Source organism: Ctenopharyngodon idella, chromosome 19, assembly GCF_019924925.1.
Source record: "Ctenopharyngodon idella isolate HZGC_01 chromosome 19, HZGC01, whole genome shotgun sequence".
Taxonomy (NCBI): Eukaryota; Metazoa; Chordata; class Actinopteri; order Cypriniformes; family Xenocyprididae; genus Ctenopharyngodon; species Ctenopharyngodon idella.
Genome location: NC_067238.1, coordinates 27,539,007 through 27,554,418, shown reverse-complemented (window position 1 = coordinate 27,554,418; position 15,412 = coordinate 27,539,007). Strand labels below are relative to the sequence as shown.

Below are 15,412 nucleotides of genomic sequence, written 5' to 3'. Positions count from 1 at the left end.
CTAAACACTGGTTAGCACCATGTTACATTTTCGCAGTTTACAGATCTTCTGAGCTCAGTGTATTTGTTCAGTAAGTTCATTTACATTCATGTTTGTCCAGCAATCAATATTCTTCTTTGATAGCTCAGCCAACAAGAGAAAAAGAAATGTGAAATTTTATATCTTGAGTAAGTGTCTTACTCGTGGGCACAATAGTAATGATTCATGAATCTTTTCACAGCACTTACCACCATTACTGCTGGAAAAATGACACACCACTTGACGGGTTATATACAGTCTCATTTAACTGGACTTATTTGACTTGACTAGGCTGTGAACTTGAATTTTCAGTTGTAGAAACAGAATGTTACACATATTTATTCAGTTGCACTTTTTGTTGTACACTATTGGCTAAATCCATAATTAGAAGTTCCTCTTAGTCTGACCATCTGGCCTCAGCAGTGAGTTTAATCTGAGGATCAACATGAAGCTTTACAGTTTATGTTTAACAAATGTTTTGAAACACCATTCCCCCTCCATTTCCCTTTATTTCTGCTAATTTCACATGTGCATATGTGGAAGAATCTTAAGTTCCCATCATCATTGGCAGCACGTATTCATTTCTTAAAATCTTACTGACTCCAAGCTATATATATATATATATATATATATATATATATATATATACACACACACACACACACACACAGATACACATATGGATTGTTCAAGGATGATGAAAGAAGTGAATGAAAGTAGGACTTAACAATCACATATTTATAATTACAGTTCAAATACCAGCAGAATTAAAGTTTAAAAGGTAAGCGATGGGAATTGGAGTGTTTCTGACATTTTAAGCACACTGAGTAAGAGAATGATGGAAGGTAGGACAGCGATGAGACCCTGGAAGTGTGTATGACAAGCATATATTTACAGAAAGAATAGATGAATAGGACAGCCCATTATAAAAGCAAGACTGGTGGACTTGAGGGCCGTTGTTGCTGAAAGCATTTGGAGTGCAGTTGTCATCGACTAGTTCTCATGGTACTGCGCAATTCACTATGGCCTCTCCTGTTCTCTCTCATGGAATGACCCAATTAATTCATTCTCTTTTTTTCCTGTGTGTGTGTTTGTGTGTGTTGTCCCTATACCCTATCAACAGAGAGGCTGGCGAAGAAAACTGGGACGCAGAGAGCTGCCAAACGCTCCCATCGCCGGCAGTCTCCCACACCAAATGTCTGTGCAGCAAGCTGTCCACCTTTGCAGTGTTAGCGCAGAAAGCTAAAGAACCGGTGAGTGCTATCTTTACCTTTCGACACCACACTTCACCCCTCAGTGACTTCTCAGGATGGGGCCTAGCTATCCGAGACCTTGATGAAATTTGTCTTATGCTGTCAAGTAGCCAGAACATACAGTATGCTGCCATACATCTAGAATATTGTTGTTGAACATTGTTTGAAGTGTTTGGTTGGTCTCTCAGCATTCCATCTGTTCCACATATGCTAAATGGTACAGCTGAAGAAAGATCAGAAACAATGTGTTGTTCATGGCTAATGATTTTGTTGTAAAGATTTCTTAAAGGTAGGAGCATAACATTGTGACCGTCTGCTCTGTTGGCGTGACATTTGAGGTGAACTTGCCTCCATAGTGTGTGGGTATCGTACGAAAGCAGATGGTGGAGCAGGTGTTTAATATATCATGGTATGCATAATGCGTCAGGGTTTGTCTAGCTTGGGATTTCACCCAGGTATAGTTTAAAAGCATTGATGCACAGCAGTGTTGTTGTTTTTCTGTGATTATGAATATTAATCTCACTAAAGCAATGGTTATCAAAGAGGCATCAGGGGAGGTGTGAAAATGATGATAAATTTACCAAGTAAAAACTAAAAAGAAAGATTATCATTAAAAAGTTTGGTACTGTTCAGTAAATATATATATATATATATATATATATATATATATATATATATATATATAAATTCTTTATTCACCAAGGATGTATTAAAATAATCAAAAGTGACTATAAAATCATTTTGTTTAAAAAAAGATGTCTATTTTAAATAAATACTGGGGTTTTTTTTTTACTTTCTATTCATCAAAGAATCCTGAAAAAGAGTATCACGGTTTCCACAAAAATATTAAGCAGCACAACTGTTTTCATCATTGATAATAATAAGAAATGTTTCTTGAGCATCAAATCAGCATATTAGAATGATTTCTGAAGGATCATGTGACACTGAAGACTGGAGTAATGATGCTGAAAATGGAATATATTACATTTCTAAATATATTAAAATACAATTGTTTTAATTGTCATAATATTTCACAAAATGCACTGATTTTACTTTAATTTTGATCATTTAAATTCAGTCTTGGTGATACATATGTAGAAAATTCCTTAGATTACCCCCAAAATGAAAATATGACAAACAAAACACTTTCTCTTGCCCTTTTTTGTGTCAAGTGTGAAATATTTTCATTTTTGAGCATCTTATACAATGCTGCAAGTGACACAATGGCATTTTTCACTCATATAAATTTAATGATTTTCTCTAAAGCTGCTTTGAAAAATATATTGTGAAAAGCACTTTACAGTTAATAATACTATTTTCAAAATGGCATTATTATTTTAGACCAAAATGGCTGGCAAAATTTCATGGCTTGCCATTTTTTTGTGGTCAGTAGATTTTCTCAATTCACCACCAAAAGGTTAAAAATTGCAATTAAAAACCAAGCTAAAACTGGGTTGACGTATATAAATGTGAATAGTGTAGCTTAAAGGGTTAGTTCACCCAAAAGTTTATGATGGATGGATGCACTTTTGGGGGGTTCAAAATCTAGGGTACCATTCACTCCCATTATAAAGCTTGGAGCCAAGATATTTTTCAGTATAACTCTGATTGTGTTTGGCTGAAAGAAGAAAGTCATATACACCTAGGATGGCTTGAGGGTGAGTAAATTATGGGATAATTTTCATTTTTGGGTCAACTAACCCATTAAGCTCTTTAGCTTTTGTTTGTTATGTTCATCTTGTTTATTTGAGTGTAAGCTAATGTTTTGAGTCTGTATTGAGTAGATATGTGTCAACTCTGAGCATTGGATCTGTGATGTGGCTTTTATCTATCCAGGTTAATGACTTGTGCTGCCTTTGTTATATTGACCCTGTGCCCTCTTTTCACTTAATGGATGTGAAGGGCCACTGCAGGCCCACCAGCTGCTAGGACCTCTCTGTTCTAGGACCATGTGTCCTGTGCATCTCTCTCTCTATATATATCTTTCTATCTGCATATTTATCTCTCTTGATCGTTTTCCCTTTTCCTTCCTCCCCTCCCTTCAGCAGCGTCACCAATGAAAGGATACTGACCCACTTTAGCTTATCCGAGTGTTTTTTTCGTCTGAAAGCACCCCCATTAAAGTGATTGATATGCGTGGCAGGCGAAGGGGATGCTGGGAGATGGAGAATAGCCCTGAGGAATGAGCGATGTGGGGCGGAAAGAGTAGAGCCAGAGGCTATTTAGAGTCACACAGGAGCTGGACCACACGCTGCTGGCTGCCACAACCACTGACACCAGCTAAAGAGAGCGTGCCAGGCAGACAGAGCGACAGAGAGCAGCGCTGCCCATCAGGCACAGTTCTGCACAGTCAGGGGCATTGAGCATTGGGTAAAGGGAGGCAAGGTGGAAGCAATGCCAGTTCTAAAAACTGCAGAGCTAAAAGGAATACTAAAATAAAAAGAGGGAAAAGTACAGGAGAGAGCATTTTAAAGTCAGAAACCATGTTTACTTTAATGCACATATAATGGAAGTCCATTGCAACAGAATAAACGTTACCATTAGAAGTGTGTCTGCTCTATTTTATTGTCTGCAACCTTTTTTTTTTTTTTATATGAAGAGCCTCCTATACATATATATATATATATATATATATATATATATATATATATAATTACTTAGCTCAAAAGTTTGCAGTTGCTATGATTTTTAAAAAGGAATTAATACTTCAGCAATGATGCATTTCAATGATCAAAAGTGACAGTAAAGACATACATTTTTACAAAAAAAAAAAAAAATCTGGGGGGGGGGGGGGCATAAATAACACTTTCGACAAATATTAAGCAGCACAACTGTTTTCTTCAGCAGCAAATCGGCATATTAGAATGATTTCTGAAGCATCATGTGACACTGAAGACTGGAGTAATGATGCTGAAATTTCAGTTCTGCCATCACAGGAATAAATTATAATGTAAAATATATTAAAATAGGAAACACTACAATTTTAAATTGTATAAATATTTCCTAAAATTGCTGTTTTTACTGGATTTTTGATCAAATAAATGCAGCCTTAGTGAGCCTAATAGACTTAAAATATTCTAAAAACATCTTAAAAGTCATGTTCACACAGCAGCAGAATACGGTTGTCAGTCCTGGATTTGAGTCCTTAATACGGTTACGTTCACACACAGTTCAGTTATTTACGGAAGTGACAATTGCATTCTATAACCGAACTCACACTCATACATTTTCAGGACTCACAACCGCATTCTCTGTAAACCCGTGCTGTGTGAATGGAACCGGACTGGACAACTAGCTGTCTGTCACATCATACAGTTGTATGCCATCTGAAGGTTTTAGATCCAGTCACTGTTCTCAACCGGAGCTGCTCGTGTCTGTTGTGTGTTCTACACGCGACTCAAATGCTCCGCTCTCCACCCAGATAGCTGCTGTCAGTTAATGAAGATTTGACGGATGAATTCGCGGGCTCGATTGGACTCTTATCATATCGGTTGTGATCGGTTTAATGGACATCGCCATCTTTGATATTACTTTGTAATATCACTGCACATTCATACAGACAGTATCCGAGACGCTACTGTAAGTTGCTGTGTGAACGGGACATTTCGAGACTCGCATCTGTAAGTAAATGTGACTGTCCATCCCAAAAACTGACAGTGTGAACGTAGCCAAAAATTAAAAGAAAAAATCGTATCTTTGAATGATAGTATATATAACCTATGATAGCAAAAGAGCTTGTTTTTCATTTAAAAGCCGCTTTCCAGGTCCAAAATGACTTGCAATCCAGTAACTGTAGAGACAGTGTCCCTGCAAAGTGTCTTACTCAAGGGCACAGCAGCTCTGCAGTTACTGGGTCACCTTAGTGGGTGTTGTATCAGCAGTCACAAGCTACCATCATTCAAAGAGATAGTTCACCCCAAATTGAAAACCCTCAGGTCGTTCCAAAACTGTATGACTTCTTCTGTGAAACATAAAAGAATATAATTTGAGAAATGTCTCAGTGTCATTGGTGACCAAAAATGTTTAGTTACCAACATTCTCCCAAATATAATGTAGAAAGTCAGTAACATTTTATTTTACAATGTCCCAGTTACACATCTTACATGTACTTCCTATAGTAATAACATAACATGCATAATGACAAGCAACTAACCCTAACCCTAATTATATAGTAAGTACATGTTGTTAATTCATATTACTCAGTACTTATTTGTATAATTACACTGTAACAAAGGGCACCTTAAATTAAAGTGTAACCAGAAAGTCAACATGAGGGCGACGAGTTAAATGCCAGAATTGTCATTTTTGGGTGAACTATCATTTTAATCAATGAATGTTGTGGATTGTCCATATTTGATGATCACTTTACATTCTAGTTGAACGATTCTTTTTATATATATATATATATATATATATATATATTATGCTATTTTTCAGTAGTATACTTTTATAAAATGTGTGTCATACATTTTGCAACACACTAAGTCATACTAAGTACTGTTCTTTAAAATGTGATGTGCCGTTTCTGAACATGTTGCTTCCTAAGAGAACAGAAGAGTGACAGGCAGGAATGAAATAATAATTGATGGCTCATATCTGTGTCAGCCAGACCTAAAGCTGTAGGTCAGTGTTTCCTAATCGGCGTTTATCAATTTTTGTCCCTCATCATAACTTCATTGCCTGGCTGTTGGCTTTTTGCAGGAATACACAGTGACATTTGGAAGGGCAGAGTAAACAACACTAGCAAACAGTCTCCACCCATTAGCCTGGCTCTGCATGGGTCATCACATCTCCATCAGCATCTTTAATGTTCTCCAGAAGCTACAAACTTCTTAAACCAGCAGACAAAATAGCTGTGTTCCAAAATATTGTGTGCTGACTATCTGCCTATCTGTTTAAGTGACAATACTGATGGAAAATGTCAGGTCAGCGAAAATATATGATGTTCCCTTTTAGTTAGAATGCTGCCTTAGAAGGTTTCTACCTATGTAGACATTAAAACAGCTAACTTTTAGAACAGATCTAATTTGTTTTGTCCTGAATAGGGCCCTCTGAAATACAACAGCTGCTCTGACGGATATTCAGCGGTCTAAACACATTCATCTTGTGTTGCTCAGAGCTCTCTGCCCTCCCAAGACTCTGGTATCTTCTCAGTATTACAGATCAAGACAGCTCTTGTTCTTTGTAGTTGAGAACTAGAGGAGAGTCAGCCGTGATGGAAACTGCATTACAATTACAATGTTTTAGGACCGAGTTAAAGGGCTTTTTGGCATTTTGTTGAGAGAATGTAGTGTCTGTATGAATGTAGTGAGTGTCTTGTGAATCAGTGTTAGAGTCTCTGGAAGAGAGCAAAGACATGCAATGTGTGATGTGATGTTCCACTTTAGCCTTTTGATAGTGTTGCATGGTATACTGGTACTACAGTAATATCACATTACCTGAAGGAGGAACCAAGAGTGAAAACCCAACCCAAGTGTCATGCTTCCTGATATGATTGTCAATCACATGAATGCTACAAGATGCCATTATTATTTTACTGCAGACCTAACTTTTATTCAAATGAAATTTTTAGCGGTTTCCTTCCTTCAGTTATTATATATATACTTTAGTGGGTATCGTAATATACCATGGGACTTAAAAGGTATCCTGGCGATTCTAGCCCAAGTTGACAGGACTATAAGAGGGAAAGATAAAATGGTTAACAGCAAATAAGAGAGAGATACACAGATGGATTAACCTTCACGTTTAATCGAGAGGAGAGGGAGGATGGAAAGTGGCATAAGCTTCTGTCATTACAGGCCATCTTTAGTATAGCTGCTATCACCCACTGATCCTGTTTATCCCCTGCTGTCTTTTCCAAAGAGCAAAATGCTGCTATTTGCCAAGGTTAGAGGTCTGTTTTATTTAAAACAGAGCTTTTATTTACATCGATGCCTCTTTTCTTATTTGCAGAGACTACAAGCTTAAAGGGTTAGTTCACCCAAAAATGAAATTTCTGTCATTAGTTACTCATCCTCGTGTCATTCCAAACCCGTAAGACCTTCTTTCCTCTTTGGAACACAAATTAAGATTTTTTTTGATGAAATCTGAGAGATTTCTGACCCCCCATAGACTGCAATGTTATTGACACTTTCAAGGCCCAGAAAGGTAGTAAAGACAACATTAAAATAATCCATGTGACTACAGTTGTTCAGCCAAAAATGAAAATTTCTGTTATTAGTTACTCATCCTCATGTCGTTCCATACCAGTAAGACCTTTGTTCACGTTAGGAACACAAATTAAGACATTTTTTGATGAAATCTGAGAGCTTTCTGACCTCCGATAGACTGTAACGTTATTACCACTCAAGGCCCAGAAAGGTAGTAAAGACATTGTTAAAATAGTCCATGTGACTACAGTGGTTCAACCTTAATTTTATGAAGCAACGAAAAACAAAAAAACAAACAAAAATAGCGACTTTATTCAACAATTTGTTCTCTTCCGTGTTTTCTGTGAAGTTCAAGCACTGTAAAAGTGAGTATTGCACCTTTTTCCAGTTCATATTCATTTAGATTTTTTGGTTGCACCTCCTCTTCTGTTGGTAGAGCACCTCTCTTTAAGATTTGTTACATTCTCTTCTGTGTCAGCCATTATTTTAATGATGTCTTTACTATCTTTCTGGGACTTGAAAGTGGTAATCACATTGCAGTCTATGGGGGGTCAGAAAGCTCTCGGATTTCATTTGTGTTCCTAACGTGAACAAAGGTCTTACGGGTTTGTAACAACATGAGGGTGAGTACTTAATGACCGAATTTTCATTTTTGCGTGAACTAACCCTTTAAAGGCTCTTATGGTTATCATGTCAGCCTCATAGTATGCAGAACTGTGTGCTGATCAGTTGCTCAGTGATGGATGATGGGAGTAGTTGGCACCAAGAATATAGCGGCTTCTTTAGGCCATAACAATTTGTCGCCTGTCAGTTTTCCCATGCAACTGATTCATCGTCACGTAGGATTAAACTAGAGGCACTCAAGCGCAGAAAAAGATACATGATGGCACACGCTACGATCCGGTGTTATTACCCCCTTCAGCACAGACATACGCATACGCCTAGGCCTGTCGTGATAGTCGATATATCGACTTATCACACGATATATGGACATGACCTCGATAATTTTTGGTGACGCGATATATTGCCCATTATGTTTACACAAAAATAAATGTCACCGACATTTTGCCGATCGTGCTGCCTCTGTCATCTCGTCTGCTCTCCGAGGCAAAAGCGGGGCTCAGGCAGCTCCTTCATACACAGAGCTGACATCGACAGGCTAAAAATGCGGCATTCGAGTCGTTATAGTGTTTTCCTGACAACTACAGACAGTTTGGAAGAATAAGTGCAAATGCACTCAGTTTCCGCAATCCACTGGTGCAAATATAAACATGACAGTGTGAAATGGTGCACGTTCACAGCTAGTTTCACACAGGACACGGCAGTCGCGAGTGTCTAGTTCGTTTTCATAGAAAACGCGTTTTTGCATTCCACTGCGCTGTTTTTCCATGGAAACGTGTTTGTTTGACTGTTGCACTCACGTCTTTCGCTGCATCTCGTGCATGACGTGGCGCTAAAACTCGGCGCTCAAGTTAAAAGAAGTTTTTCAAACACGCCTCTAGAAAAACAGATACCGCAACAGGCCATATCTGACTGCTAAATATGTGTCTTTCTTTGTTCATATGGACATCTGACAATAGCGTGCACCCTTACTTTACTGAGAAAATAAGGTCAGGGAAAAACCTGTAGATGGAAACAGTGCCTTTTGTGCATTTGCAAGTGTTTTTTTTTTTCTACTTGTTATTTTGCAGTTTTTGTTAGCAGAGGTTTATTTGTAGTCATTAATAAAAAATAAAAAAAATGAGTTTTGCTAAATGGAAATAGGACAAATGGTGTAAAAGGTCCAAACACTGCATTTAAATGAACACGCATTTTGATTAGTAACAACAGTCATACGTCATTTCATGACGACAGACGTAACACAACACTGTCATTATTTTTACGCCAGCTAAAGGGCGCATGACTTTAAAACGTAACTATAGGTCATAATAAGGTGTTTGAAAAACGACCTATAGGGTGACAATAATATCGCATATCGTAATTATTTCTGGTGCAATATATTGCACAACAAAAAGTAGTTATCGTGACAGGCCTACATACGCCCGTTTTAAACAAGTAGGCAAACCTGACCTGCATACTAAGATGCTCACGGTCTGGTTGAATGAAGGACGGAGGTCTTTCTCTCTGTATCAGGGAATCTATATAGCGTTGCAATCTGCCTCAGGCTTGTTGACCGATCTTGCTACCTCTGTATACAGACAAACAAGCGCAGATAAATACGTATATTGTGGAGATAAACATTATGTCTGCAGGTTATCCTCTCCACATGGTGTAACATTAAATGTCTCAACAGACATTGATTTCAAAGACTGTTCAGTGGAGGTAGATACGTGGTTTTCATAGGGTCTTGTATATGTCAGACTATCTATGCTTTGTTCTTTCGCAAGTATTTTGAAACAAGGCATGTAGAGCTATTTGAATTGCAAAATTCTGTGTCTTTTTGCTGTACGTTTTTTAAAAAATGTAAAACAGCTCTAAAGGTCAGCTAATGTCACTATGAAACAGCGAAGTCTGATGAAACAGTTTTTACAGTGTTTGCAAGGCAGAGCTGTATTGATGTTCTGCAAAAATGATATTTTCCATTTCTTTGCAATTTTATGCAATTAATTCAGCTCGAACCATTTAACATATAGACTCTATTCCAACTTTTTTGCAGATAACTTCAGCCTTAAGTGTGCTAGCTTTTTTTTTTAAGAACTTTGTGTAAGAAATTTTAAATTAAAATGTGAAAAACTCCCCTTGATGTACATTATTAGAAAGAATGTTCACCATTTAAATTTGAACCATCATTGTGTTGCATTATGGTCATCAATTATTTATTTACTGTAAAGTAATTGGTCTTCTTTCTCGAATTATTAGCATACTAAATTAATTATTACTAAATAAAGAAAACACAGAAAAAAAAGTTATTTTATTATGATTTATATGCTATTATAGTTTTTATTAATATTATAAATTAGCTTTTATTTTATATTTTCAGTTTTTATTTTAATTTTAGTTTAATTTTTATTATTTTTTGTCATTTTTGTTATTATTATTATTATTATTCTTTGGGTTCGATTTATTAGTTTTAGTTCAGTTTTAGTTCGGTTTTTATCTATTATGAACTTTCATCCAATATTGATATTTTATTTCATTTCAGCTTTATTTACAACAATTAACAAAATATATGAATATATATATATATATATATATATATATATATATATATATATATATGAAAAGCAGTACGACAAACAAGTACTATGTCCGAATAGACAGTATTCAACAAATAGTGGATAAAAAGCCAAATGACCACTCTAAAGTGTACTATTATTCCATGAAGCCACAAGGGGGAAGTTGTCATGATTGTAAATGTTGGTAACATTACAATGCCAGCTTGACCAATGTATAGTATGCATGCTTACAGAATGTAATTTATTAATTGTCCAGAAATCTTTATCCATTCTAATTCTTGATTTGTTCATTTACTCAGAACTAAAACACTTTTGTTGTCTTTTGCTGCCAGGATTGGTTGTTCCTTCAGGAAATGCAAATCTAGTTACATGTGTTACATAAGTATTGTGTTAGACATCTTGAACAAGATATTAATGAATATGACCACTAATTAATTACTACAGGACCTGAACCCTCAACCATTTGATTACCAGCCCAAATTTTTAACCATTAGACTACACCGCCCCCAAAGAGATGAATGAAATGAAGCTTAGAGAGTTTGCCAACAGGAGAGTTAAAGTGCGCAGTATCTCAGAGTGAAATGCTCAGTCTTTGTCGTGACACGGGCACAATTGCTAAGTCGCTGCCCATGTTTCTCATTAGGACACGGCCTAGTGTAAGTCTCAGCTGAGGTGATGCGATTCCTCACACTGTAATAAGCATAGCTGCTCTCCAGGGCGATACACATACCAGCTCAGTTTTGATATGAGAACTAGAAGAAGGGAGTTCTTGCTTGTTCATTTAATTCCCAATTGCAGAATGTGACTGGTTTATTCTGCTGAAAATCTTTGTATAATTGACCCTTTTCACAGACTGTGATGATGTATTTACACAGATACACTGTAATTCTAATATATATATATATATATATATTCATAACACTACACTTAAGGGCTTTTCACACTGTGCTTAACCCTTGTTCTAAACCCCACTTTTAACCCTGAGTAAAGGAACATTTCGCACTTGTAATTAAGAAGCGGGGTTAGCACCGTGTTTTACCCAGTGTTATGAAACCCTGCTCTTGTGGTGCCAAAGGTGTACAGTGTGAAACAATGGCTAAATGCTTAGCAACAAACAGCTAATCTTGTGCATCATATCCACAGTCTTTGTACAGTCATGGAAACACAGCGCATTGTAGAAAGAGTACTTTCATCGTTTGAGAGGAAAAAAATGTCAAATGGTGACAGAAAATGCAACAATTGGAGACCATTTCATTTTTACCTTTATAGTCAGAAAAGACTATTCAGGATAAACTTGACAGTACAGTCAGCAATAAATATTATGAGGATGTGCAATGCTAGTGCCTTTATGTAAACATACTGTGTGTGCCATTCATCCAATCAGTGACACTAGCTATGTTTCCATCCACCTATTTTTATGCGCATTTTGTGATATCCCATAAAAAATGCTGGATGGAAACGCCACGATGCGCATAAATTCAAAAAATGTGCTCAATTGAGTCAGATAAACTTTTTATCCAAAAACAAAACATGCGCATAAACAACGATGGAAACACATTTACCGTATAAATTCCTCGATGCGCATTAAAAAACACTTTGCGATGGGGCAGCATAGCGGTCCAGTCTCGTTGCACAGAATCAGATCAGTTGTTTTGGTTGTTCTGAAATGCCTGAGCAAAGTCTCTCATCAAAGTGGTTCAGTATAATTGCCTCCCAGAACTGTCTTACACTGCTGTGTTCCCAAAAGCACCAGGCATCCACCTCCGAAAGCAAGATAACTTTATTGCTCTTCGTCTGCGTTCTCTAAGGCGCAAGTAATTTATTATATACAAAATTATTATACAGTGGCTTCTCCTACTGCAGCAACTTCCATTTTTCTTAGTGATATTTAGCACCAGTTTCTCAGGAAGTGACGATTTTGTTCTCTTCGACTCACTGGATGGAAACGGTGCTTTATTCGCAAATGTTATATGCCATATATTCCAATTGTCCAGTTAAATTCGCAACATTGGATGGAAACATAGCTACTGACGCCACAAATATGCAAAGAAGAACATTAACCCAGGGTTTAGGAATGTACAGTGTCAAACGTCAGCATATAAATACCCAGGATTAATTCTTAACCCTGGATAAATGTGAAACGTGAAGAAACATAACCCAAACTCTAAAAAATGCTGGGTTAAAAATGGACAAACCCAGCAATTGTGTTGTTTTATCCCAGCGGTTGGGTTAAATGTTTGCCCAACCTGCTGGGAAGTTTTATTTAACCCAACTATTGTTTAAAAATTACTATATGGCTGGCTTAAAATTAACCCAAAATAGGTTGAAAATGAAAAATCAGACACATAATTACTAGAGGCAACAATAATAATCAAAAGGTGAACATTTATATATAAGCAATTTAATAAATGTTTATTGTTTAATTATTATTCATTAAACTTAATATATATTTGTTTATTAAACATATTAATTTCCAACATAACTTTGGGTTCATTTTAAACAAGCAATACAGTCATGTTTAAACAATAGTTGAGTTAAATAAAACTGCCCAGCAGGCTGGTCAAACATTTAACCCAACCGCTGGGTTAAAACAACCCATTTGCTGGGTTAAAATTACCCAATTGCTGTGTTTGTCCATTTTCAGTCCAACGTAGGTTGTTTTTAAGCCAGCATGTTTTAGAGGGTTGTTAGCACTGCTGCATGTGTGTTTGTAATAGACTACAGATTTGACATTTTTCTCTATTCTGGTCAATGCAATTAATGAAAAAATAAGTAATTAATGATATTTTTCCTCTTTTGGAAAGTCATAGAAATGGCTGACTGGGAATGCAAAAGTAATATTTGTTGTAGATGTTATAGAAGTTATAGCTATAGAAGTTTACCCAACTACTTCTGAACTTCTGAGAATCCTGGAAATGTGAAAATGGTCCATGGAGTTCTAAAAGCTTTAGCGACACCCAAGCAAGCTCTTGGGTCATCCTGTTTTGGGAAGCTCCTGGTAGGTTTGGAGCACGATGATTGATCAGCACCCTGTTTTGGGCTTTAGGTTCGCATCATGCGCCATCGCCCTGACAAACAGTCCCACCACTCTACATTTCTCTCCCAACCACTTCAAAGATAACAAGTGTCCAGGGAACTTGAAGGATAGCGTTAGCATATGCTAAAATGACACTCGGTCTCTCCTGACATGGGTATATACTGGGTGATTCAGGTGGAGCGGTGCGACACGCATCCAAACAGCAGATCGAGGCTTGGTCTCGAAGGTCTCGGGGCTTAGATGAGGGAACGATACGCCTCGGAGAGTTTCAGCCGTTTGATTAATGCCAAGTCTGACTAAGTTCATGTTAGGTTTTTCTTGTTTTCCCTCATCCTCACTCCCTGGTTCTGCTAAGTGCGTCTCTTATTGTCATAATGAGTTATTGCGGAGCGAGAAGGAACGGGGAGAGGAGAGATCAGGGATAAATGGTGGCTGTGCAGCGCGTGAGCCTGGAGAAGTAGGTTAAAGTGCCTGGGCTGAAAATAGACATGACTCCTATTTGCTGAGGAGCTTCACTCTGCCCTAGGGTGTGCTGGGATAGACGGCCTATAATTCCCAATGTAATATGCGTGCTGACTGTGGCCCACAGTGCCAATGGGAGCTGTGGTACATGCTTTTTTTAGGACAAGTCTTATGGTATGGCCGCTTAGGGCTGTAGGCCCGTGAACGAGAACAGGTTCTACCGCACCAGGTTCTCTGTGGACATGGCATGTGATCATATAACCTCTCAATGGACGACATTTGTGATTAAATCTCACCCCATATCACTACAGTAATTGAAAATGAGTGTTTGAGAGTCAAGTAGGCCCAGTTTTGAGATAAAAAAATTTGCATGTGGCTTAGATGGAAGAAGGAGGCAGATTTATTTGTGTGTGAACATCATAGAGAAGCATTAGTTTCATGCTTGGCGCCTTTAGTAAATGATCTGTTTGAACTATTAATATATTTCTATGTGACATGTTGTGACTTGATAAAACTAGATCACTCACAGTATAATGAACAAAGCGGCCTACACTGCAAGCGCCTGATGTGCTTTCATTTGACAGACACCATGTTTCTATTTTCGATATGCTGCCCAAGTACTTCAGCCACTGTTTTCCTAAAATAAAATTATTTTGTTTATAAATATCATTTTATTTTTAATTTTGTGTGATGTATTTAAATAATTTTTTTCGCTGTTACATTAAAGCCAGCTTGTAATATCTCTGCTCCCTCCAGGCCTGCTTATATAACTCATAATTTTGTTTATAACCTATGATATACACCATCATTCAGAAGTTTTGGGTCGGTAATATTTTTTAATGTCTTTGAAAAAAGTATTTTACTATATTTGATCCAAAACACTGAAATGTTATTACAACTTAAAATGACTGTTTTTTGTTTTAATATATTTTTAATATGTCATTTATTCCTGTGAATTTTGGATTGTGGAGGCAGTTAACTATAAACTATATAAAAACTATAACTAATCAAAAACAATGGTACTATGTAAAACTACTGATTTATAATAAATGATTTTGAGTATAAACAAAATTTATTTTAACCTTTTTTTTTGCAAAATATTTTAATATACAGTATATATGATAGTGTATATAAATAGTAAGAGTGTAGGGAGTTTATTTATTTATTTTTTTTACTGGAATTTGGTTATTAAAAGTGATTTAACAAAAAATAAGTTAAAATTTTTAATATGTCGTTTATTCCTGTGATGGCAAAGCTGAACTTTCAGCATCATTACTCCAGTCTTCAGTGTCACATGATCCTTCAGAAAGCATTCTG

General features: G+C 36.8%; 1 protein-coding gene across 17 annotated transcripts in view; it reads left to right on the top strand.

Annotated features, from left to right (window-relative positions):
* adgrb2 (adhesion G protein-coupled receptor B2) overlaps positions 1–15,412 on the top strand; it is a 295,083-nt gene that overhangs the window by 218,009 nt on the left and 61,662 nt on the right. For all 17 annotated transcript variants that reach the window (XM_051872961.1, XM_051872964.1, XM_051872963.1 and 14 more), the window contains one exon: positions 1,142–1,271. In XM_051872961.1, the coding sequence (XP_051728921.1) occupies positions 1,142–1,271 (130 nt within the window). The remainder of the gene's footprint in view (positions 1–1,141; positions 1,272–15,412) is intronic.